A 27402-nucleotide genomic window follows, 5' to 3' on the forward strand; every position below is an offset into this window, starting at 1 on the left:
GCCTTACTGGTTGCTGCTCAAAAAACGGGAAAAATCCCTTACTGAAAAATTGTAGTTTTGTTGCTTGCTGCTAAGGGAGCTTCATGTCCATATCAACATGACAATAAAAAAAACCATGAGATGTACAAACCTGCACTATAAAAAATCCACTGATGAAGCTATGATTAAAGCACACTCTACCATTGAAGGCATCTCTGCAGGTGTCATCACTAATTACATTGGTCCAATGGTACTATAAATGAGCATTGATGACCAGAAACAGATCCCCAGCCCTAAAATAAGGTTCCCCATCTCCTTGGAATTCCCCACTATTTGAAATCTTAACTACATCCCTGATTACCACTGGTAGCACTGTAGTATGAACCAATTCACTCTGGTAATACACTTCAGGACAATAGTACCATATCAGTGTTCTACCATATCAGCACCTCAGTGCAATCTCTGTTTGTTCATTCAAATTTTTAAACATTAAACAAATTTGGTAAAAGATTTGGTAAAAAAAACAAAAAAAACAAAAAAAAAACACCAGAATGTGTTAAACTTTAGGAAGAACGGCTGCTACAGAATTCTGACAATACTTTATTTTCTCAAGAAAATAGAAACACGAAACACACAATGCTTTAAAAAGAAAATAGATAAAAGGTCAACCGTTTTTTAAAATGTATTTCTTAAAATCATCTATGCAGGTCCATTCAGTCCAATTAAGTTTGCAGTAACCTACAATAAAAAGCATTTCAGCAATGACAGTGCAGCAGATTATTAAAAGCTAGGGCACACACAATTGACTGGCACTAGTATACAGCATGGACATTAATTCAAACCAATTCAAACTGGATAACTCCAACCATCAGACCCCTGTTCCCACAAGAAGTTGAATATCTCTCTCTACAATTGCTTTCATTCATTTATCAAAGAAAATGATTGATGTGTTTATAGAACCTGCTACAGCATATATACAGCTAATCACAACAGAGGTACAGCATTTTTCTATTGCTGGAGTTTGCCAGTTATATTTTTGATCAATCATATAGTTCTCTTAAGTTCACATAGTGTTGATGTGTTTACTTTTAGTGTTAAGTTTTATTTAATGAAAGGAGATATACACTTGGTTGGCAAAGGACCTGAAAATCTGGATACCGGCTTGTAAAACCAAAGTAGTCCTGGCCTTATTTTTCCTACCCAGTTATTAATTATAAAAATATGTTGCCATATATTGAAAAATACTGTGTAATGTGCAGATATATATATATATATATATATATATATATATATATATATATATATATATATATATGTTAGAAGCATCATATATTATGTTATTATATAGCTAAATATATTGATATATTCTGCATTGCACTACAGATTTCACTATGAAACATAAAATAAAGCTGTGATTAATATGCATTAAAGCTGGTAACAGATTTGGCAAAACATAGCAGGAAATACATTTAGTTAAAGCAAAACTATATTATGTGCCCATATATTAGAAATTATATATTTTTCTGTAAGGGATAGTCACATTTTTCAGAACAGAACTGAATTTCTAACTTCTTCAAACTGTTAATAGTCAGAATTACCACTAGCTTTTAAAACACATTAACCAGTTCTATTAAATTATATATAGTCGCAGACAAAAGTATTTGCACCCTACAGTTAATATCAGATAATTCAATAAAACATGTTAAATACAAGCATTCAGTGAACATTTGCCACAAATTAATATGACAAAGACATTTTCTCACAGTTTAACAATCTTTATAAAAAAAACAAAAGCAGTTTAGCAATTTCAAATATTTCTTTAATAAAAATATATATTAATTGATTGAAAACCATTACACGTAATTAAGCTGCATTATAAAGTCAACAGCCAGAAAAAGTGGTCATTATTTCCAACATCTTTTGAAGGCGAACATGTTGGCAATAATGTTTAGCATTATTTGGTAATAATGCTAAACAAAGGAGTTCATGTTTGAGAAAGTTCATGTTTGAGAAAAGCACTCGTAGCAAACTACAACAAAGAAAATGACTAGAGAACAGATTCAACTGAAACTCTTGAAAGAAGTAGATGTCCAAAGAAGAAACTGTCTAAAATTTGCCAAGAAATATGAACAGGTATCTAAGGCATTTAACAAAATTCTCTGGACTGATGAGACTAAAATGGACCACAGTACGTTTGCAGAAAAAATGGGAAAACCTTCAATGAAGAAAACCTTGTACTTACAGTTAAACATGGCGTTCAGGGACTGGAGACATTTCTGTGATTGAAGATCGAATGAATGCAGCCTTGTATCAAAACATTCCTCAAAGTACAATGATACCATCTGCTCGGAGGATGATTGGCAGACAGTTCATCTTCCAACACGACAATGACCCAAAGCATACAGCTAAGTCAACCCTGGTATTCTTGAAGAAAACGAAGATAAAAGTTCCGGAATGGCCTTCGCAATCACCAGATCTCAGTCCAATAGAAATGCTTTGGACTGATCTGCAAAAAGCTGTAGCCAAGCATTGTGTATCCTGAGCTAAAAGAAATATAAGGTCTAACATACTGGTTAAGAATTATTATTTTTAATGAAGAGTATTTGTTATATTACCAGAAAATTTATTTTGTTATTTGTTTTATTAAAAACCTGTTAAAATTGACTAAATGCTTGTTCTTAATCTGTTACCTTGAATTGTGGTATAATAAGCTTAGGGTGCCAATACTTTTGTCTGCAAACACCTTGCAAGGTTATGAGAAACATTACCCAAGTTGCATTACCTTTGCTGTGCCCCCTATTGTTCATATCGCACTTATAACAATCTGTATTGCTGACTAAAATTTTAAATCACACATCATAAGTGAACTGGGCAATACATTTACTCAGGAGAGTTTGCCAGGAGAATCTTTTTTTTTTCTAGGGATTGTAGTGTATCGCAGTCCCTCCTACAACAATGCTTGTTTCCTGTTCCTGCACTGTGCCACTCATTTTAATCAGAGCACCTGCATTGTCTGCATACACTACGATGTTTAGAGAAAAAAACATATTCCCTATTGGATTTACCTACTCTATGATGTGTGAATAAAAGAATATGAAAACAATACGGAATATGTTGAGGGGAAAAGACGTGCAGCAAATATGAAATTCAGACACCAGGCACAAAATGAAGATAATAACCTGAATTTAACACGACAAGATGATGACATAACATTACCAGAATGGATACCCAGATTTCATACCCATGCCTACCTCTATACACTGCAATGTGTTTCATTTTTAGGATTACAATCCAGTTGATTTTAACCACTGTAGCAGCAATAGCAATTATAGTAAAATCTGAATTTTGCTCAGTTGAATTTTAGACTATCCACTGAGATATCACCAAACCAGCTTTCAAAGCTTGTCTCCAGTTGTTAATAATAATGTATGAAGTGTAGAATAAAAGTCTCCTCTTTTCATAAAATGGTGGTTTTGAAAGATGTCTCTTTTCAGTGTCTTTTGGAATGTACTCCCTTCTGTGAAAAGTCACTCAGCACTTGCAGTAATGTCCACTCTGATGATAGGTGGTATCCACATAATAAGGGGTCAGCCAGTGTTCCCCACGTAAGCTGGGACAGTAATGTTGGCCCAATTATAAATGACTGGGATGAACAGAAGTACAGACCCCAAGACTGAGACCAGAAGAAACGTCCACAGAAAAACCCGATCCAGCACCTGAGCCACAAACTTCCAGTCTTCAACAACCTAGAATAACACAATTCAAATAGTGTCAGATATCACTGGTTTAATAGCCAGCGAATGCAGTAGTACACTATCTAGACTACACTAATTCAATAAAGTATTGAGAACAGCATTGGGGTCTTAAAAGTAAACACATCCATTGCAATACATTCTGAAGACAGAGGAATATACAGATTTCACATTCCTTGTGGATATACTTTTGTTTTGTGGCTACTGTTATAATACACTGAAAAGAAAATGTCAATCTATAGGAGTGACTGTTCCTCATTTTGACCTATCCCTCATCAACATTAACATGGAGTAAATAAGAATGTCCCTCAATTTGAATGTTGTAATGATGTATGTATTCATTTACTGAACAAGCATCTTCTCTGGTGTCACCTACCTCGCGGACCTCGTTCTCCTTCACCACGTGCAGAGTGATGTAGCGGATAGAATCCAGCGCCGCCTGCAGGCTGTTCCTGGAAGATGTAGTGTCAGCTCCCTTGCTCCCGCCATTAGGGGGGACATATCGGTCAACATGGCTGCGCATGCACAGGAGCTTGGGCAGCTGGTGTAAGAAGATGCGCCGGACCCATGGAGCCATACCGTGGTGGGTGGAGGAGGAGCGATGGTGGATGTTGATGGCAAAGACGGTGATCACGATGGAGAGGGTGACGAAGATCATGGTGAAAACCAGGTACTCCCCTATCAGAGGGATCACCTTGGAGGAGGAGGGTATAATCTCCTCAATGACCAGGAGGAAGACAGTGAGGGACACCAAAACCGAGGTGCACAGTGAGATCTTCTCCCCGCCATTGGAAGGTAGGTAGAAAACCAGGATGGTCAGGAAGGACAACCCAATGCAGGGGATGATAAGGAACAGAGTGTAGAATAGGGGGAGCCGGCGGATGACAAAGGAGTAGTTGACAAAGGGGAAGAAACAGCAGCCATCAGTCCTCACTCCCCTGCTACCAGTGGCTGTGACAATCTGCCACTCCCCATTGTCGAAATAGTCCCGCATGTCCACATGGAAGTCCTCCAGTGTGATGTCCACTTGCGAGCCGTCATAGGTCCAGGAGCCAAATTTCATGGAGCAGTTCTGCAGGTCAAATGGAAAGAAGGTGACATCGATGGTGCACGAAGACTTGTAGTTGGCCGGGGGGATCCACGTAATCGTGCCGTCGTACTTCACCACCGTCTTGGTGACTGATCCTTCAAACCTTCCATCGGCACTTTGCAGAGATAAAGAAAACATATATCATTTGAGAATACAGCTGCCCAAAACTATGTGTCTTGTAGTGGTTGACAGTCCCTATCAATGTAGCCACATGAGAAAAAGTTGACCTCTCCATGATGTCACTAATTCAATAATTAAACATAGGGTCTCCTACATTATCTGTCTTTGGCAGAGATGCCAACCGTAGCCGCTTCTAAACTGGAGGTTCTGCTATGGTGCTATGCCAAAGGGGTATTATCTAGGTTTTTTAATTTAAAAAAATAACAATTGAGGATACTCCATGAGCATTCATGAAGAGTTATTTTTATACCGCAAGTAGATTTTCCTGTTACATTTGTATTAGTCTAAATATACATTTCCGCTGTTGACACTTGTATTATGGCATTCTAACTTTGCTCCCTAAAGCTTTTAGTGCTGACAGTTATATTACTTAGCAAACGGTTTAGGGGTCCTTCAGAAACTGCCATGTGTCTTGCACGTTGCTCAGTTTATAAGTTAATAAAATTGGAAGCAGAATCAGACTCCCCTCCCTCTAATACTTAAGATCCCAGTTGGCTTGTCAGAAATATGGTGTGTCTGAGTGATAGTGCTCACGTTTACTATGAATACGTCTCTGTGGCTGTGGCTGTGTAACTCACAAGGAGACACAAGCAATGTGTTGTTAATTCCATTGATTAATGAATAATAAAGCAAAACGGATGCTTGGAGGTTGTGTAAACAGTATTACTGCTTTTTCAGTGTGACAGCCAGTGTTGCCATTTTCTTGTTACTGTACGCCCAAAGCTTGCATCACTGTAACTGCCTCTGTAGTGCATTGCAAGCTCACCCCTCAACAGGCTTTAAATTAATGTGCTTGCTGTTTGTCTACATTGTAGTGAATGTTTTAAGAGCCCAGCCTGTATAGTGTTTTCGCAGGATTTTGCTTCCATAATTGTTGTTGTGTAATTATTTTAAAAAGATTGTTTGTTACCCTTTTTAACTAACTAAGTTTTGTATAGTTTTACTCCTTTAACAAAGGGGGAAAAGGTTTGCTTCGCTATGCTGTCTATTGGAAAGGCAAGAACCAAAACTTGAAAAATGTGGTAGGGGTCCTCTTCCAGGTTCATTATGAGAGCCAATGTCACCCATTAGGACTCATTTGCTTATTTTAATAATTAGTGAAAATTAATTATGTAAACATGTTAGAGCATATGAAGCTCTTGCAGTTTAACAGCTGACCATGCTGTTCCTAATTATACCTGTTAATTGAACTAGCCACTTGTGAATTGCTTCAAAGGGTACAGCTTTTTCATCCCTGGAGATATAACCTTGGATTTTATATTAGATAGAATAAGCTTAGCAATGTACCAGCATAGCTCTGCATCACAAGACCAATGCAAATTGTGATTTTTTTTATTATTGTATTGTTGTTTCCGGGATTAGAAATATCTATAGAAAAATGCATATAACTCAATGAACCACAGATTTTAAAACACGGTGTAAAAGGAACATTCAAAGCTCATCCCATGTAAACAGTTGATTTGCATTTGTTAGATAACATTCATTTAATGACATTTTATTTTCTGGAACGATTAACAGATCCCTCCCAAATAAGGTTGTGAATATATCTTTCTTAAATTGAAATATCATTAGAACCGTTCTTTTGCTGTAGGTGGTTTTCTTGAAAGATGGACAACCAAGATGCTGGAGATGTCTACAGAAAAATGATTTAGGGTAAGAAATCCACTCTTTTCCAGGAGACTTCTCCAGCATCCATAATGTTGACTGTGACATACCCCACCTGCCACCGCTTTAGAAACAAGAACAGAAGGCCACTATGATCTATATCCACATCTATAAATAGAAGCGTGTTATACAAAGAGATGCCTCCATATACCCCCAGACTCTAATGTCCTTTCAGTGCTTTTTTTCACACTTCACATTTGGATAAGTGGTTGTGTAGATATGGGTAGAAATGTGACAAACTGACATGCAGTACCTTGTGCTAAAGAATGTCCTTAGCACGTTTCATAACACTTGAAAGAGTGGTTATGTAGATATATGCAGACCAATGGTTGAACAGACAGACAATTTCCATATATCCCCTGATTCTGATACACTCTGTGGTCTGGTTTCACAAACCCCGATCACAACAAGTCTTGGACAACCTAATGTTATTTTAGGTACAGTACTCCAAGACTAGTGCTAATCAGGGTATGTGAAACCAGCCTTATAGCGGTTAAAGGTCCTTACCAAGTGGTTCTTCAGATGTAAAAACGTAAGTATGACATATATGCACAATTCTAAAGGGTGACATGCCAGTGGGGATAGTTAAAAAGCATTGGGTAGGACACACCACAGATAGGCTCTCTAGTTTGTGACAGAGTTCTGGCAGTGTTAAACAGTAGGACACTTGCTGGCAGCAAAAAATAGACAGAAGTCTTCTTTATCTTTATATGCATCATCTTAAAGTGAACGTTTGTTACTGTTAAAATAGTGGTATGTTATGGCATAAACGCTATGAGCTTTAAAACTACATGCCCTGTAACTTCTGTGACACCTTGTCCCAATACAATCAATTATATTGAATGGCTCATAATAACAAGAGCAGACAGATTCTCAAAGCTCATATTTTTGCAGAGATGAAAATAAGACTTCACCCATCCCAGGTTTTAATACGTGCTTGATTAGCCCCAATGTATAGGTAACAAGCTGACTTGTGTCTTAATAAATTCATAGTAAAACCAGGAACAGATCAAACTTCTCTGCAATGGGAGTCTTATTTACATCCCTGTTTTTGCCTGAAACAATTCTAAAATGAATATGGAACAATTTAGAATTAAATGTCTGAGTTTTGTAGAGCTGATTTGATAACTTTATACTTTTTATTTTCTGAAAAAATCTTACTAATGACCATTCAAGCAAATAGCTTTGAGCATCAAGCCCTGTGTTTACAGTTAATTGAACACCCCATTCTTTTGCACTGTATAGGGCACAGAGCTGTAGTTCCTTGTTCCTTTCTAAACCTCAGACCTCATATATTTTTCTTGGTCCAGCTAATTGTAGCGCACCAGAAAGAAAAAGATGATCTGATATGTGGCTTTGAATCACTAGGTGGCACACTTGTTACTCACTTGTCATAGAGAACAATGTCTGGGATCCATATTGTGTCCGAGGGGACCCTGATAGACGTTATTCCCAGATAGTCATCTGGATTCCATCTTAGCTTCACATCCACCCACACCTGAGCACCAGAAACAACAAGACAAACTCTCATTTAGGACTCAATATATCACTTCATTTTTGTATTTCTGTTTCCATAGATGTCCTTTACATTAGAAAGGGGTAGTTAACACCCAGGGTTTTAAAACACTATTGTTTCTTTGATTACATGATATTAAATAAAATAGGTTAATATGCTTTGCAATTTTAGGTGCTTTTAGCCATACCTGTATGCTTACATACTACTCCAGCGATAATTGCTTCTGAAAACACCCCTCCAGTCTGATTGCGGGGATATAAGCTGTGGAAGTACATTGCACAGCACCTCTTACAATTGTCAGACTCTCCAGATAGTCAGGGGACACTCACAACCACTCTAATTTACATAGAAACACACTGAGAACTTACAGAAGAGCCAATCAAATCCCCTTCCCTAGCCACAAGCCAGGAGTGTTCAGCAAAGCATTGTCCTCTTCGTCATGTGGGTAGTGAAGGCAGTAAAGCCTGTTATACTATGAAATACCAGAGCAGCATTAAATGGCCAGACTCACCATCACTTTAATGCATAATAAATCCTGCTGGCCTGCATTTCCTCCTGAGCTAATTTACAGAGGGCTCTGTGACTGTGTATTGATGTATCCCATTGCCTGTCAGACTTGCTGGGGTTTATTAAGAGACTGCTTGCTCTTTCAGATTCATAGGGGAGGGAGTGGGGGGGGTTGTGTGCGCTTCATATAGGAGGGAAGAGAGCCGGTGCGCTTGACACAACATTTTCTATGTCATTCACATCCACTCACTATATAGGTCTAAAAGGTGTAGTTTTGAAAGAAACACCTGTTTTAGCAAACATGTATTTTCATTTCAAACATGATCCAGTGCTACCCCATTATAACGCAATCTATTATAGTGCGGAATCGGTTATAACACGGTAAGGTTGTGGCTCCCATGAATGTTGCACAATCTACATTGTGTGGATGGCTAAAATACGAAAAAAAACTAAGAGGTTTTCTTGATAAGATAAGATAAGACTCCAAAGAGGGCTGCTCTAGGGAAAAAAAAAAGTGCTGCACTAAAGACAATAAATTAGACTCTGCTTTATTCGCTTGGTTTCTGCAGGAACGTCAACAGGGAGACATGAAAGCATACAGGGGGGGTGCCCACATCAGCGCAGGGAGAGCTGAGTGAGACAAGCTGCTGTGTGAATGTGCTGCTGTGAGAGTGCAAGGCTGTTGTTTTTGGTGTGGCCCCGGCTAACAGGGGCTGGGAATAATAGCCCCAATAAACTGTGAATTCGAGTACCTGCAGATTGTGTGTGTCTCCTTCCTTCATTTTCCACCATACACTACAATATAAATCTGGCTTGTGATTGTAAATCATTTTGGGAACAAAAATGCCAATATTCGTTATAAGGCGAAACACAAATAACGCCGTCTGCTAATTATGGACCCTGACAACCGCGTTATAACAGAGTAGCACTGTATCTGGTACTGCACCAGATTAAAGAAATCTAGTGCTTTCATATTGCCTTCCTGGGTCATTTCACCTGGAGTGTAAAGTTGTCCCCACCCTTTCAGGGCAGTAACAGACTTCCTGTAAGGCAAGGAAGGCAAACTGAGAACTTTCTTTAACCTAGTATAGTATCAGAGGTCATATTTTGAAATGGAAACACACGTTTTCTGTAACATCTGTTTCATTCAAAACTGCATATTTCAAACGTGTATACTGAATGAAAGTGCATGACAGGTAATATTTCTGAAATGTATAAAAGGATTGCCATTTCACATGTCTTTTATTAATGGCAAATGCCTCAGAACTGGTGCTCTGTGTGCATTCAGAATCAGCTGGTGCCTAATAGGGCAAGATGACAGCTGCAGAAGATTGTATTAAATAATAAACACAATAACTTATCTGATTCCTCCAGATAAGCTGCATACTGGATGTTTTATGCATTGAAAAAATATGAATTACGCATGACATTTAAATTGAATGCGCAAGAATATAATGAACTGTTACAAAAATTACATCTGTGGTGGCTATAGTACTTTTGCAAAAGGCGTGTTAATATTTCAAGCTATATCAAAATGTCATTTTTTAAATCAAAAAGCGTACATTGCCCTCGACCCCCATCCTCCCTGTGCATGCTTTGTACGCTTTCAGATAATGTTGATACTTTTGCACGGCCCCTAAAAGGTCAATTCAGTCACCATTTGAAACATTGGTCACTCTATTTGCAATATCCAGAGTACATTATTTACTCAAGACTGACAACATAATGGAGATGTGGCACTGATTTATTAGCACAGATACATTGCTTTGACTATTTGTTCACTGATGGCGATTGGTTAGCTAAACTCAGGGCGGAAGGACAGATGGTCGTCACCCCCCCTGTCCATTTGTGAAGCCCATGTTTTTTGCTTGTTAAAGTTGTTCATGAAAAGCCTGATTTGATTCATCAGCCCTGGAGCTGATGAACTTGTGACCCCAGGCGGGTGACTGGCAGTAGTGATTGCAGTGTGGGCTGTTAGCGCAGCACCATTCCCCTTGGACTGCTGGGCTCATAAATCTGCCAGGGACGGGCGCCTGCACTGCAGGGATCACGTGGGCAGAGCAAGGGCAGGGAGAGAGAGAAAAACGGAGCAGTGCGACACATGGGCCATGCCAGTCTGGCGCTTTGAAATACTGTAGCACGCAATGTATCTACTTTGGATGTACGGGTTCAGACTGACCCTGACATCTGTCAATCCAGATCTTTTGCTCACTGACCAAGTCAGCGTGGGTCTTGAACCTATAGCTCCATCTAATCCATGCAGTGCATAAAGCTGCATAAACTGTTGCTTGGACCCTTGTAGATGAAAGCTGGAGTGTGCCCAAAATGTTTTCAGCAACTCATGAAATTCAAAAGGATTTAGACCACATGCAGCACTAGGATGAATTGTGACAAATTAAAATGTAATTGTTAATAAATGTAAAGTTTTACACTGCAATAATAACAAGTAACGAATTGGTGGTATAGAACTAAAAGAGGCCCATCACAAGAAAGGGTTATAATAGTGATGCACTGCGGTCTACAACCAGACAGTGTGGAGAATCAATTCAAACCGCTAACAGGATGCTTGGTTATGATGAGGTTTTATAATATTCTGGTGAGACCACACTTAGGATACTGTGTTCAGTTCTGGTCTCCACAATACAAGAAGGTCATTGTGCTTAGGAGTCCAGCAAAGAGCAACCAGGCTAATCCCAGGGTTTAAAACAATGAGTTATGAAAAAAAGGTTTTCATGAAATGAGAATAGATTTGAGAATTAAGTGGAGACCGATTTAAAAAGGGTAGGAAACCCTTTGTAGAGGTAAAATTAGGGGTGTTCCCAGTAAAGAGTGAAAAAAGCGTCCATTAATGAATAGGTTTATTTTTTTTTGAGTACAAGTAATACATACATGCACAGCTATTCACTCATACTCATTGTGCACACTTTCCACAGTTTTATAGGTAGATGTCCGATGTCACACATAGAGGAGTCATGCTGTAAATCTTCCAGGAAACACTCTGCTTGCTATTGCTACCCAGCAGAACTACTCCTGAAACTGACTTGTTTAAAGGACACAAGCAATCAGTCGTCTACATACTCAAAAGATCACTTCATGTTTTTTTTTTTGTTCCGCTGCATTGGTTTTGTCCACCTTCTCAACAAATTCTATATGTTTATGTTTTTTTTCTTTGGTGATCACTTTTCATTAGGGAATTCCTGGTTATTTTTCTGGCTACAATATCCCAGAATTTGAAGTAGCCATCAATGCTGTATATTAAATATGACTTTGTAGTTTAATCGGTGCTACAATCTCCTCAGCACATTGGGAGACTAACACGTTGCCAAGGACACAAGCATCAAAGCATATCTGTGACACTCTGACATTGAACCAGATGGTAAATGCACAGCTATGGCCAAAGGATTTACATCACCCTATAGAAGTAACACATTCTGCTTCATAAAGTTGAATGAAACCTGCTGAATAATTGTACGTTAACATATTGACTTACAAACAGCTTTGTAGTTTTCCATATACTTAATGAAAAACTGACAAAAATTTCAAAATGTGACATTTCAAAATCTAACATGAAATACTGTACTACTATTGTGGCTTCTGGCAGACTTTTGCGATAATCGTTTTGTAGTTTATTTGATTAAAATGTTAAATAGAAAATGTCATGAACTTTAAGCACGAAGATTACAATTAAACCATATTTGCAGATGCTAAATATAAAGTTTTTAATGATACTTTTGACCCTGCAATAATTCCCATAAGCATTGGCAAGTATTGGATGCACACGGCTATTTGAGACCCAGCAAAAATGTGAAGTTGTACACTAATTTAAAAAAGCCCACATAATAACTCTTACCAAGAGTATTTCTTTAAAGAAGTCCCTCTAATTCAATTCTGACCATTTATCTTCTACATGTATTAGGATCTCAATAAAGAATTTGAATGACAAGCAGACAAGCGTTTCAGCTCATGCCTTGATCAGCGTTCTAAATGATTCAAATGCATGTTAGACAAACTAAAGCCCCTCTCGATGGAGAGTCAGTGACTGGCTCCTGACATTGTGAGACATTTTATACAAGATGCATCATCTTATTGTTCAATAAAAAGTAGAGAAACACACCTACCTGTTTCATCCACACATTAGTTGTCATCAGCTGGTTTTTCTCATCCTGTAAGAAGTATAAAAGACTTCAGTGGCTCATAAAACTGGAATCCAGATAGCAAATATATATAAGGATGCTGTTCAATTCTTTACAACAGCATGGCTGCGCATGTTCAATCTTTATGAATCACATACGATTATGGGTTGATGTTTGAGAAATCTTATTTGCTTCCCATGGTGACCAAAATGTAATTATTTTTGAAAGGAAAAAAAATCATGTTTATTTTACTAGCCAGAAACAGATGGGAGCAGCTAATTTAATATACTAAGTATATGATAACCTTATTTGCTATCTACTAGGTATATATATAGTGTGAATATTAATGTATGTGAACATATGTAACTGAAGACTGTGAGAGGATGCAGTGGAGCCAAGAAATACAAAATAAGTATAGTATGAATAAAGTTGGGGAAAATATACTGTATACTAGTCTCTAATAAGTCTTGAAACCATTCTACATTGGTAGTAAATGAATAATATTAGTGATACCACTACACTTGCTTAAACTCTTCTATAGAGATTAACTACCTAGTGTGGAATACCAAGATATTTAGAAAGCGTGGTGAAATACCTGCAATAAATGCCTACTAGGGTTGCCACCTGTTCTGGTTTTGCCTGGATTGTTCTCTTTTTGAGGCAGCTGTCCTGGGAAATCTGTAAGACTTCCCGGGACGTTAAATGTAATCAAAGTATATGATTTATTTATTTTTTTATTGTACAAAATGACTCTGGTGTCCCGTTTTTTTGTAAGTCAGGGGTGGGAACCCTAATGTCGACCCCACTCATGCAGCGTTTATTCATCTCTCCCACTGTGTGTTTTGTCTGTCTAGTTAATTTGGAGTTACTGGTGACCAGTAGATAATTAATTACCATGTCTACTGTAGAATGCTCATGTAAGCACACATTCCTACTAAATGTGTCTCAATGGGCCACCGTACTTGTGGTGGTAGTCCCAGTGAGCAGGGGCTGCCTGGTCTCTGATTTAGTACTGTAATGGTGATCACCAGTCAAGTCCATGTTTGTAATTATTAAAATAATAATTGAACCAAACCTTCTCGTCTCTGGCAATATCATTCAACACCTACTAACTACTCCAGCAAAAATGTTAGTTTTTAATCTGAATTTCTGCCTCGTGATCAGAAAAATCAACACTAGGGGTGTGCAGCTCTGATTTCTGTCCCCTCAGAAACTGTGATTTGTTACATTTTCCATTTACATCCTCACAGTTGCAGGAGGATAAAACAGTATGCAGCTTTTAGAAATGGCTAGTAAATGGCCAGGTAAAGAAAACAAAAACAGTGAATGAAACACCGTAGGTTATTTTTAAAGTAAATAAATATACTGAAAACGTAGCAGCATCCTTTTAAAGTTTGAACTTAAAAGTACTAAACTGAAATTAATCTCTGCTATATAGCAGTTAAAATCTTCAGAAATGTTTGAGATTCGGGTCAGGCAAAAACATCACAATTGATTATATTTCATCATATTTGCAAATGTGAAACAGACAGAGATTGTAAAGTTGTCTGAACTCTCCATGGTCTAAGCAGCTGTGACTGACAGGTTCTGCCCTGCTGTCAGAGGAAAGGTGAAGGAGGTTAATGTGAGAATTCCAAGGACACGTCATTAGTGAAATGGCCTCAACACTGTCAAAAGACTAGCAGGGGGAGGAGATTCACTCACACTTATTCAACCCTCTATTTCTCTACCAGTTTGCACTGGCTTGTGGGTTATTCAACCATCCTCATTCATAGAATACTTAGGATGAGAGGTACTATTGTAAGTGACTTTGCAGCAGCAGTAGTGATGCATAGTTCACTCCCAAGTCTCTGTAAGTCGCTTTGAATAAACGTGTCTGTTAAATAATAATAATAATAATAATAATAATAATAATAATAATAATAATAATAATAATAATAAAGGGGTAACACTTTATATTTAGGTGCTGCTTATTAATGGTTTACAAATGTTTTATAAATATATAATAGATGCTTAATAACTATGTTATAGAGTGTTAATACAGCATTATGGATGTTTTATAACCATGGAATAGCCATAGACGAAATTACAGTTGTATAAAGGGGACAGCTTTTAGCCACCTATTCTACTTAGGGGTGTTTAATCATGCAATAGCCATAGACACAATTACGTTTTTATAATGGGGACAGTTTTTAGCCACCTATTGTACTTTGGGATGTTTAAACGTAATTCCATCTATGGCTATTGCATGGTTATAAACCATCGATACTCATTTATTAACACTTTATAACATAGGTACAAAGCATATATAATATATTTATAAAACATTAATAAGCACCACCTTAAAATAAAGTGTTGCCAATAAAGGTTTACCACAATACTCTTGCAAGGTAATCTAGCTTGCTCATGCTTTTCCAGTGTTTACAGTATATATGTATTGACCCTGGTTTGCCTTTTTTGTATTCTTTACTATACCTCTCTGCTGTTCACAACGTTTACCTATACTTCACCATGCTTTCACTATGCTTTATTACACTTTGCTCTGCTTATACTATGGTAAACTTGTATAAGGGTAACTACAATACTCAATAAACGTTCATGGTGAACCCTCTATATTACTGGGTTTATTTCTGAAATGGTATTTAGGCAATAAAACCTATGGATATTGAGTTGAAACACAAACATATTAAGAAAGACAGAATAATGTGATGCAAATGTATTGCCAACACTGTAAGCGCTTATTTTGTCCAATGAACAAATACTAGTACCAGTGTGCTATTGCATAAAGACTATAAAGTAGTCTGTTAATGGTTCTGGTAAGGTGTCTTCCTGATAATATTATAAAGGTTTCCCATGTTTTCATTTTTCTATGAAGTGTCCCTGAGGTTTATAAAGAAGAATGCTCACCACATCTACAAGCTGGGAGATTGCCAGTCCAAACTTGACCTTCACTGTCCCATTGAGGTGCTCCACAGGCCGAACCCACTTCTGATAATCCCTGAAGAGATGCTTAAAGAGGCGATCCTCAGTCTTGGCAAAGGGGGTGAGCTCGGTCAGGCCTGGGGAGTCACATGGTAGACCACATTAATAACGGCTTATTTCTTATATTTTACTATTCTAATGTGATTTGAATTGGAGTGCTGGAGGGATTGAAAACCACGTCCCAACAGCCACTTTTACGATAGAGCTACAATAAAACAATGACATAATGTTACTAAAGGTAACTTTGGTTTGGAATGTAACTATTAAAGAACCCTCCCAACATGCATGCCTAACAAGGTGATAAGATTTGTCATAGAGGGAACAGTGTTCATTGGTGAATAGCCATGTTTCATATTTAGATCCAACTTCTTTATATATCAAAACAATTATATTCTATTCAATTGTAAAGAAGAACTGCACTCTTTAAAATGTAGCTCTTTCTGTAGGGCAAAGTCTACAAATCGTTAGCCTCGGTGATACTGGAATGCAGCAGGATACAGTATATTGCTTATGTATGGTGTCCTCCTGTTATGGCTGCATATATTGATTTGAAACCGTAGCAGCTAAATAGGGCCAAGAGTTTCACTTTGCTGTTTGTTGTTTTTAAACAAAGCACTGCACTGTATGCAGTAGATCCATCAATGCAGTACCTGCTGTACCGTCATGCCAATAAGGCAGCACTGAACTCAATTGAATAGAAACAGATTGGCGTGTGGTTTGGTTCAGCGAGGGAGGATCAGTGCAGCCCTTCACAATGTGACCATGCAATTCCAGTTCCTAACGTTTGACTGTTACTCAATCACCCAGTCCTGACTCCCAGCCGTGAGGAGTTCTAGATCAATCTCTGAGTAGCGACAATTCACAATAAGGGGATAACAAAGCCCACCCAGGGAAGAAACACTGTTCCGGGCCTTGCGATGGCTGATAGGGCTGGGTTCTTAGTATAGGGGCTTCCCATGCCCAAGGAGATAAATCATCTAATCTTTATTCTCACTGCTCCATTACTGATAGAGGCATTCTCACAGACAGGTATACAAGTCCTAAAGGACTGTGGAAGGACTGGTACTGGAAGTCATTTGGGTAACAGCGATATTTAATTACTGAGATTGAGATGGGAATGATTATGCACCAGAGCTGTGTCCTGTGGGTGCCAGAGGCCCACTAAGTTTAAATGTTATAATCTCTTCAGTTTGATACCAAAAAAAAAATCTAATGTAACATTTGTTCAATTGTTTTAACAGTAAATACGCTATTTAAATTGTGATTAAAATAAGGGGTGTTTGACAAAATCCACATCTTCAACAATGTGTCTCTATGGTGTATTATTTAATCATCAACATAAAGTAAAATTACAGGCTTGGTCTCAAATGTGCAGTTTTGAAAGAAATACATGTTCTAGCAAAAATGTATTTTCTATGTAAAACATGATGACTGATACAATAGGTTAAAGAAAGAAAGATTTTCAAGCATTATTTTCAGGAAGTCTGTCACACTTCCTGTTACTGGCTGCAAAGCATGTCAGTCAATGTTGAAAGCAGGTGTCATGACCAAGGAAGTGCAACACTGCCTGAAATCATGACTGGAGATTTCTTGAACCTGGTGTAGTACTACATATTACACTTTAAAATGAAAATACATGTCTGATAAAACATATACTGCTTTTCTTTCACAACTGCTCCTTTGAAATGGTATATAGCAGGGGGAAAATCAGTCTTTGTGTCAGTTTAAATTGAGAATACTACCCAATGTCTCAAACCTCTGCTATTATTATTATTATTATTTATTTCTTAGCCGACGACCTTATCCAGGGCGACTTACAATGGCTCAATGCAGGGACAAAAAATCTCAACATGGCTTGTGTAAGTTGTTTCAGTGTGTTAATTTTATTTACTCCCTTTGAACAAAGCTGTGGTACTCTCAATCAAAACAGAGGAGCTTCAGCAAGCTATTATTTATTTATTTATTTATGTATCTGTTTTTTAAAAAGCATTTTATCAAACGTAATTACTGTATAAAACAATGTATAAGTCGCACCGGTGTATAAGTCGCCCCCATTTTCTATGTATTTTTAGGACCCCCTAAAAATACATAGAAAATAGACTTATACAAAGGTTTTTACAGTATTTGCAAGTGACCCGGAAAATATCGATTGAGAGCTGACAGGAATTTACTGCTCTTAATAAAAATGATGTCCTTAATTTATATCAAAACCAATTGCCTGCTTAAAAAACTAATGTGAGGAATGTAAAGTAAACAGTATGGACCTACTAACCCCAGTCGTTATGTCAGGATGTAGGTTGAGATGTTAGAACACGGTCCCAGAAGCCAAGTCAGAGAGACACGAGTGTGAATGATCATGACAGGGAACAAGCTGATCACTTGTGATCACAATAACTTCAAAAAAGCAATGTTTTGCTAGTTTTTGTCATTTCAGAGAGTTATGGACCAGAACCAAAACTGGTACAGTTGGTCAAGCCCCATACACACCTCAGGAGATCAAAGCACTAGAGGTACAATATATAAGTGTACATTTGCAGATATAACAAGGCACTAAAGCAAAATACAATTTGCACAGTTTTTGTGAAAGGAGAAATAAACGGTTTATGTAACAAAACATGGAACAAACAACTTAGGTGCACTACTAGACCAACCTTCTGTGTTGCTTGTTAGCAGATCGATTAGCAAGTGTATTTTTTCTTTTACAAACAAACTGTGCAAGTTACAATTTAGTGTAAAGATCCTGATAAATCTGGACCTTTTGCTTTAACCTGCCATTATTTGTGCAAAGACAGCAAATGGAAAGCCTTGTCCCACCGGGGGAATATCAATGCTGATAGAAATAGGTCTGTATGTTACTCATTGCAAGATAATGTAAATTTGTCATTTGATTTGTCTCTCATATGGAAACTATCGCTATCAGGTGAAGTTTCTTTGTTTTTGTGGTTGAGTAGCCTTTGCATTCAATAGCTTTACAGCAGACCTTTCTATCTAGAAATGGCATCCGAGACTACATACCCTGAACTGTGGTTTATTTCCATGCATATTAGTTTTGCATTATTTATTGTAAAACATGCAGTGTAATAATATCCAGCTAAATGACTTTGAAAAATATCCTTTTCTTGTTTTGTTTTTTCTATGAATCAGCTTCACCTGTGTGAAAATAAAATCCAGATAATAAAAGGCTATACTATAAAACAATAAGGGCATTATGAGGGTGCTGTTGTGAGAGTTGTACTTGGAAGAATGTCATGAAGCCTTGGTTATGACACCTCTATGAGCCCTTTGTCAAAATATGGACTAAAGCAAGGAAAGGGACAGAAGAAAGATGCCACATATTCCTTTTTATCAAGATGGCAGCGATACCAGTTTAGAGGTGGTTCCTTTGTATTGATCTTTCACTTACAGGATACAGTTAGAATCACTTGCACTAATCTAAATGCAAATGAGCCTGCAGCTATAGTTGCTTTCACCTGCTGTTTTTCTTTCTTTCTACTTTGGCAAGCTGTTCAATATTTTTTTTTTTTAAATCCACCATCTGTCTACATTTGGATAACAATCATACTCAAATAACAGCTAGCAGTTCTGAAATTCAATATAACACCAATCAACATTTTTTGCTGTTCTTTAAAGATCAGGTCACTAATGTATTAAAAAAAATACAAATGAAGAGAATCAAATTGAGACGCTGGCACAGGGGCGCCAGAGTCAGAGGGTTGGGGGGTATTGGGGGGCAGGGGACCTTGGCCCCCCACTTTCAGAAAGGCTCCAGCGACGTTGAGCTAGCAACATTCCTAGTTTGAGTTTTGAATGTAAAGTTGTGAGACATTGTTTCCAGGAATTTCAGCAGGGTTTCCTAGGAAACCTATAAGAATACTTATTTGATTTATTACATTTACAGGAGACTTAAATTCAATTTTACCTTTCCTATTTCATAATATTTGCAATTGTTCTGAGGACTCCAGAGTGTCGGTGCTGAATTGTTATAGATTTGTTCTCCAGGAAAGTGTTTTGAACAGTTTAGAAAAACCCAGGAACTTATCAAAGTTAATTTTTCTTACTCTTCCCCATTCCGGATGGGTATCCCATTGATGTCTCTCTAAAATCTAAAAACAATCAGATATTCATTACAAAAACAGCCACAGGAGCCCTTACAAAAAATGGCAGTTGAATTAATTTCAATGGTTGCAGCTTGAAGCTTACAAAAGTCAGGAAATGCCATACCACCCATAACTTAGCTGCACCCAGGTTAGACCTTTAGCATAAATACTGAGATGTGATGGGCAGAGTTTCATTGAGTGATAAGGGAAGCACTTAAAATGGCAGAGGTAAGAACATGAATTTCAAAACCTTAGCATCAACTGAATAGTTCCACTAAACAATGATAATGGGAGCAGTGAAACACTTTTTGAAATCTTTAGCAGCACAATGAATAGTTAAACTAAGCTATAATGCCCAGGTATCTCTATCAAGGATGTAAATATCATATTACAGAAGGAAATACATTAGTAGGTCACCATGACCTACAACCACAGCATGAGAAAATATCGGAATACATGCCTAGGCAAGGTTCTAGCAAGCAGTTTCCAAGCTATAGGCTTCAATAGCTCTGAAGAACATATGCACATGTATTTCCTTGTTTGTGTACTTCTATACTGCTGCATGAATATTTCAGTTTTACCCTAAAGTAAAACTACAAATATGTAGAAGTAAAGGATGTGGAACATGGAACAGATTATTAAAAAGCGCACACGGATATGGATGCCATTTAAAGTGGGAGGATATTAACTTGCCTGCAGAGGCAGTTTGGTCCCATGGGAGTTGAGGTTATCTTTACCTCAGCAGAGAGAGCATTCCCATGGCAGGGCTGATGAGAAAGCAATTTTCTCCGCGTTTGTATTTCACTGCAGATTTGTGAACTATAACTCGACCTCTGGGAGTTTAACTCTACCTCACAAAAGTAGACTGAAGAGGTTGGCACCTTATTTATCTTCTTTTCTGTGTAGAAATGCACTCAGTTTATTAGTCTTGCATCACAGGAACTCTGTAACTGCTTCACTTCCTAGGTCATTCACCTCAGCAGTGTCTTCAAGGTCAAAGCATCTTACTGGCTGCAGTCAGTTATTAGGGGAAGCAGCTGGTTAGCTAGTGATAGGAAATAAGCTGTTGAAGGGGTGGGACAATTTCAATCTCTAGTGAAAGTAAGGCCTGCAAACAGATTAGAACAATGGCTGTAAGTGGAAAAGCAATGCAAAAGAGAAACGGCCTGTAGCTTCTAATAACCATTTATAGCAGGCCTTCCTACTGCAAATTAGAGACACAAAGGTCAATTCCAGAATAACACGTCAATACAGGGTTTGCCCATCATGTAACTGACATTTGAAGGACATTTATGTTTGTGTGGTTTACATATATAATGTATGTGGTTTTACATATGGTTCACATAAGTGGCTCCAATATGATAATTGATTATTAACTACATGCTGGATAGTACTGAGGCTGCTTCTTCAATGTTTAACCCTCAGCAGCTTCACAAAGGTGGACTGTAAGCTAAATCATATGTTTGAATTTCAAAACCTTCTACCCCTGTATATTCATGCAGCATTAGCACAGCTAAACACACCTCTTAGAAATACAATACCTATTAGGACATACTGCAGACCAGCAAAATTACTTATTGAATTGATATACTGTACGAAGAACTAGCAGTAGAAGGGCATATACGTAGCAATAGTATTCTAGAACTTTCATATTGAGCTTATTAGTATAGGGTCAGATGGGTACACAGTACTGTGTAGGATAAATGATAATGAGCACAAATTAAGTTGAAAGCAGGCCAAAGTGATACAAGAGAAGAGTCATTAAAAAAATACAAAGTTAATTTGTATACACCAATCAGAACATTCAGAATTCTGTTGAAACTAAAATAACAAAACAAAAGATCTTAGTTGTAACATGTGTGATCCTGTGTGTGTATGTTGGGGGGGGGGGGGGTTAACTTGGGGTAACAGTCAATCCTATGACACTTTCCTGTTCTTGTGGTTAGCCCTTACAGGATACAACCCTGCAGAAGCTCTGGCTGGAGAACAGAAATAAAGAAGGAGAAGGAAATTGTACGAGGGGAGTACAAAGAAAGGGTGCCTGTGCTCGTTACAGCAGCAGGTGGCAGTGGAGAGAAAGAAAAGCAGCGGACGCGACTGGAAAAGAAAGCCGCTTTAAGTATTGTGTTTACGTTCCCATACAGGGCAAGTGCTGTCCTTGGAATGTTATATAGACTAGCTCAGGGGGAATCTGGGCAACCCCATGACAATGAGTAGCGAGGAGCGTCATTTGAACTCGTACCTCTCAGACTAGCGGAGGTAGCCAGAGCCTGCGTATAGCAGCACTTTAATTTGTAGTTTTGTTTACAGTGTTTTGTTTTCCTATCATCGTTTTGTTTTGAGATTTATGTTCAACCTCTCCAGCACTTGCATGTGCTTAAAGAACTGTGACAACAAATAACAAAGAAAAGAAAACTACCATTGTTGGTAAAGAAATGAAACAGTGCGCCTATGGGGTGTTTCAAATAACATCTCTGGCTCTGTGTGTATCAGTGATTCACCCACACGCAGCCCCTCACAGCAGGTTTTAAATAATGTACAATTCACAACCACTGTAATACAGTAAATATAGTTGTTGGGGATGGGAAAGATAGACAAACCTAGTTACTAACAGTATTACACTGAAACAAAGCCCTGATTTCTGGGCATTACATTGAACAGCCTTGGTCTTTCTAATTACATATTCCTCTGTGTAATGGGGAAGCACTTTCACTGGTTTTCTGTTAGTTACCTACCCAGTTACGTGACAGCAACTAGATGCATTTAACAAGCATGTATTCCAGTCACTCCAGTCATGACTGTACATGGACAACATCATCTAAAAACACATGTAAAGACATTATTTTTTTGTACAAATTACAATACGCCCCTTGGTAAAATTGAGGTAAACACTCTACATACCTATTAGCATTATTACATTAGATTAAAACTGTTATCTGTAAAAGCCTTCTAATCCCTTATTAATGGAACTTGATCCATCAATATCTAAGAGGATGAGTCATCCATCTGAAGGCACACATAAATCAGTACTGGAAAAAGACATCTGGTCTGTGAACAATGGATTACCAGTAATGACCTCACCAAAAATCTGGTACCAATAACCCATATCATTGGCATTGGCCTCAAGTTTCTAATGCACTGATTTGCCATTGATGACCTCCAATTAAAAATCCAATACAATTTTGAATGCAAATAAAAAATTAAACAGTTGTACTGCATGGGGATGAATTAATTCATTAGTGCCCCTAAATGTGACCTGCATGTCAATATGCTTATTGTAACAAGCAACCTTTTAAAATTGTCCTCTTAATCAAAGCAAAAAAAACTTTTGAATTGTCTACATTTTTAAGTACTCACAATTACATGTCTACATTAGTTGTATATTTACCATATTTTTCATCTTTGCTGTCATTGCCATAGTGAACTGAAATGAAGTGGGGCCATTTGCACTATTTTATAAAAGGAAAATCAAATTATGTTTTATATAGAGGTAATAAACAGATGTTTGCTCAAGATGTTTGTTCAATTGTACAACATTAAATAGCGGTTGTAGTAGACATTTTACTCTAGATAATCAAGATACGCATTACGTTTCTATAATATTGATCTGAAAGGCCTTGCGTATGCCTACAAACCTCCATGATCTCACACCATAAGTGTTTTGGGAATTAATGGATTCTTCAAATGCATTTAGGAAGTCCTTGACTTACTAAAGTGCATTTTTATTTGAACTAAATGTCTGTAATTATCCTGTAGACAGTTTATTAATAGGGGGTAGAGACCCAAACATAAACAAACCTTCTACACTGTATTTACAGAAATAGTGTAAAGACTGTGTATTGAAACTCTGCTCTGTTATGTTCACCTATATAAACGGAACCCTGTCTAGTCTTCTTGTTGTGAGTTTTTCTACAGCTAGCCGGAGACATTTAGAGAAATCATCACCAGTCCTCTCATTTGCATTTAGGGTGAACAATCCTACATCAGGAATCATCAGTTTAGTAGGATAGGCCCAGTAGTCTTTGTGTTGGTTGTTTAAGCAATAGAACCCTAGTTGACCACGTTGGAAGTGCAAAGTTTTTTTTTTCTATAAAAGAAAATAAAATGTTACTGATATACCTTGCTGCTTCTTCAACAATAACAGTTTGTTTTTACTTGGTGCGATTGTAATACTGTGGTAAATGGCATGAATATGGCCCACCATCTGGAAGTTGGTTTAAGTGATATGACTCCATAGATCCTATGAATGCAGACTGTTTCTAAATATATCTGTTTCTGTGCCTTCCGATAAGATTTTTTAATGTTTTGAGAAGCTTAACACCTCTAGCTTTATGCGTAAAGCATGCTTCTCTCTTAGGCTTGTCCATAGCTTTCATTTTACCAGAGTACTGTAATGGCATACTTGTATTTGCCATAATATAACTAAACTGTCAATTACAGGCACATGTTTCACATTTAGTCATGTCTAGGGTGTTTATCAAGTATGAATACCAGTTGGAGTCCCATTTATCAAACGCTTAACTCAAATGTGCACAAGCGAATCAAAGTTTAAAGTTAAACACCGATAAACTAGCTTTATGATTACAGCCCTCTAATCTATCTCCAGTATTAGGTGTGGGCATAGGACCCATTAATCTTACTTGGAGCCATCATAGTCATACTCGGTTCATACCCATAAGTAACATAAAAGCACATTCCTGACACTCAGATTTTGATTTTGAGAGCTGGAAGCTCACTAAAATACTAGTAATAAAATTGCTTTGCACATTGAACTCATTATGGATACAGAAATATATTCGTTACTTGGCACACCCCAATATACAAACATTATGAAAAGGTTTGTTATTCATTGTATATGCCATAACTATGCACCTTGCACACTTTAGAAACTTCACACAAGCACATCCTAAATGTGCTTGTGTGAAGTATGACAACCCGCAAGGTTTTTGCAGACACTGGGATAGAACAAATGACCTCACATTGTGGCACACAATGCCATAAAAAAAGAGCACAAAGTTTCTATAAGAGATCAAACCAGGAACAATATATTTACCACTTTGTGGCTCCCTTTACAACAAGCACAGGCATTAAAAACAACATAGGCTGTTTGCTTGTAAAGCTGGTGATTAGATCTATGCAACACAAAGAGTGCATTTCCAATAATATCCGTACTCCCCAGTCCACTCAGCCCCTGCTGTGTGTGAGCATTACTATTCATTTTAATAACAGATTTGAATCTACAGTAACCTAAGCTGCACTTGCTCAGTTGAAACTCCTTTACCTTCAGTTCTACAAGCTTGTGGTTTAAAGCAGGGGTTTTCAACCGGGGGTAGGTGTACCCCTGGGGGTTTCTAAGGGTCACAAGGGGGTTAAACAGGACGACTCAGAAATGTACAAATAAAAATGAAAGTAAAAGACAATAATAACCTTGAATAGATTTGTTTAATGATATTTTATATTTTATATTAAATATTTTATTTTTATTAAGCAGCTCAAAGGTTACAGTCTGACTATACAGTAGTCGCACAATTATCATCCACCTGTATGCATGCGTGATTTCGATGAGTTTGTTTCCACTCTCATATTAGGCTTGGCTGCTTTTTATTAACAGCAATAGTGGCTGGTTGAATTGTTTTCTGTGTTTGATAGAGTACATTCAGATTATCCTGTGCATTGTTTCTCGAGTCACTTGCAAAAGAAAACGAAGGAAGAAAAAACAAAAGAGTCTACGGATGTCTACCTGCAGTTAGGATTTTCACGTGTGGGCCACAAAGATAAACTCATACCCAAGTTTGTTGTTTGTTTGGAGGAGTGCTCCAATGATTGTGTGAAACCAGTGGCTCTGGAATCATTTTTATAGTGCGGGTGCTGAAAGCCATTGAACAAAACTGTAACCCCAGTATATGATGGAAGCATTGCAGTCAGTTGCTATTATGTTAAAACATGTCAATAAAACAAAGCCAGCATCAACACCTTTTTATCTATTGAAGTATAACATGCTTTAACCACAGCCCTTGCCACAATGTCACCATAAAACGTGTAGAGCAAATAAATCAAAAAGTAGCAAAGTAGCAAAGTTTTAAGAATTATTGTTTGGTATCCTAAACCAGTCATTTGTCAGTCCCAAACTATTGTGACATGAATTATACATTAAATAAACAAACAAAAAAGATTATTCTACCTTTTATTGCAACTGTGGTACCATTCAGTAGAGTGAAACTTGTAAAGGGGTACTTGAGCTGAAACCTCCAGACAGAAGGGGTACCGTTTTTTAAAAAGGTTGAAAACCACGGGTTTAAAGCATGGAAATGTTTTGTAACAGTGTGGCATTTTGGTTTGAAGCCCAGTTTATTCTAAAGGGTCCTGAACTCACTGAGGTGTTTAATATCAAAGCACTAAATGGTCGGAGAAACTACTTTGAACTCTGCCCCCCATCCCAATGCTAAGCATGAGTTATTACTCGGTCAGGCATAACGAAACAGAAAGATACAGAAAATGAAAGAATGATAGATATTCAGTCAAGATGGATAGTTAGATACATACATTGACAGATATTCAATATTGATAGAGAGGAGAGATAGATAAACAGATACATATACATTACAGAGAGCGGGGAGATAGACAAAATGGAAACAGATGTTCAGATAAAGACAATATTATATTATACAAGTTACACATGGATTTGTAATGATCTGCCCATGTGCCTGCCTCTCTATCTATTTATCGTTCTGCTCTATCTTACTCTCCTGCTCTGTATCTGGAGTGTGGAGAGAGGGATGGAGAGATGGAGGGAAGTGATACGGTGTGGTTACTCACCCAGGGAGAAGCGCAGGTAGCCAGAGTAACAGAGTAGCATCAGCAGTAAAACCGTCATCCTGCTTCCACTCGCCGGCCTAGCAGCTCAGAAAACAGACAAGCAAGAGAGAATCTAGCAGCTTTGTTAAACAAGCTTGAACAGCCGAGCTGGTGTTGAGAGAGAGAGAACAATTGCAGTGCTCTGACAACAGCGAGAAACGGCCTCCCACTGCCCTCCACACTCACAACAGATACACCCACCCTTTCAGGGATGCAGCTGGGAGCCAGAGGAATGGTACTACTCTTGCTGCCTAAATAACCATCAGTCAGCCGGCTTCCTCAGCAACCATTCCCTGCTGCTACAGTCCTACCGCTATAGCTTCTTCTTTCAGTCACAGCCAGCCCTTCCCCCTCCCTTGCAAGGGCTTAATCACAAGCACAGAGCCTTCCTCGCCGAATCAAGAAAGAGCTTCCATCTGCAACCTAACTGCTTTGCATACTCCTTGGGAAAAGAAAGCCTACCTTCTCTGGGTTCAAAAACTTCATTTATATGGCTACTGTATATATGAGGTCTCTAACTTTTGTCCTTATCTGAATCTGCCCTCTTCTGAAGATCAAACAAATATAAAAAGACAATGGCATGGCTAGGGCATGGTGGTACTTTAAATGAAGCTTAAACACCCTGAAGTGCCTTATTGCGCTAATA

At 37.9% G+C, this 27402-nt stretch overlaps 1 protein-coding gene across 1 annotated transcript; it reads right to left on the reverse strand.

The window, feature by feature from the left end:
• Positions 1 to 1348: 1348 nt before the first annotated feature.
• Positions 1349 to 27076, reverse strand: LOC117429660 (neuronal acetylcholine receptor subunit alpha-5-like). The gene is made up of 6 exons (XM_034049435.3): positions 26718 to 27076; positions 15730 to 15881; positions 12808 to 12852; positions 8055 to 8164; positions 4108 to 4936; positions 1349 to 3725 (listed from the first exon to the last, which is right to left on the reverse strand). Exons 1-6 carry the CDS (start codon positions 26773 to 26775, stop codon positions 3567 to 3569), a joined length of 1353 nt encoding a protein of 450 aa, XP_033905326.1. The 5' UTR covers positions 26776 to 27076; the 3' UTR covers positions 1349 to 3566.
• Between the last annotated feature and the right edge of the window lie 326 nt (positions 27077 to 27402).

This window comes from Acipenser ruthenus, chromosome 24, assembly GCF_902713425.1.
Source record: "Acipenser ruthenus chromosome 24, fAciRut3.2 maternal haplotype, whole genome shotgun sequence".
Lineage (NCBI taxonomy): Eukaryota > Metazoa > Chordata > Actinopteri > Acipenseriformes > Acipenseridae > Acipenser > Acipenser ruthenus.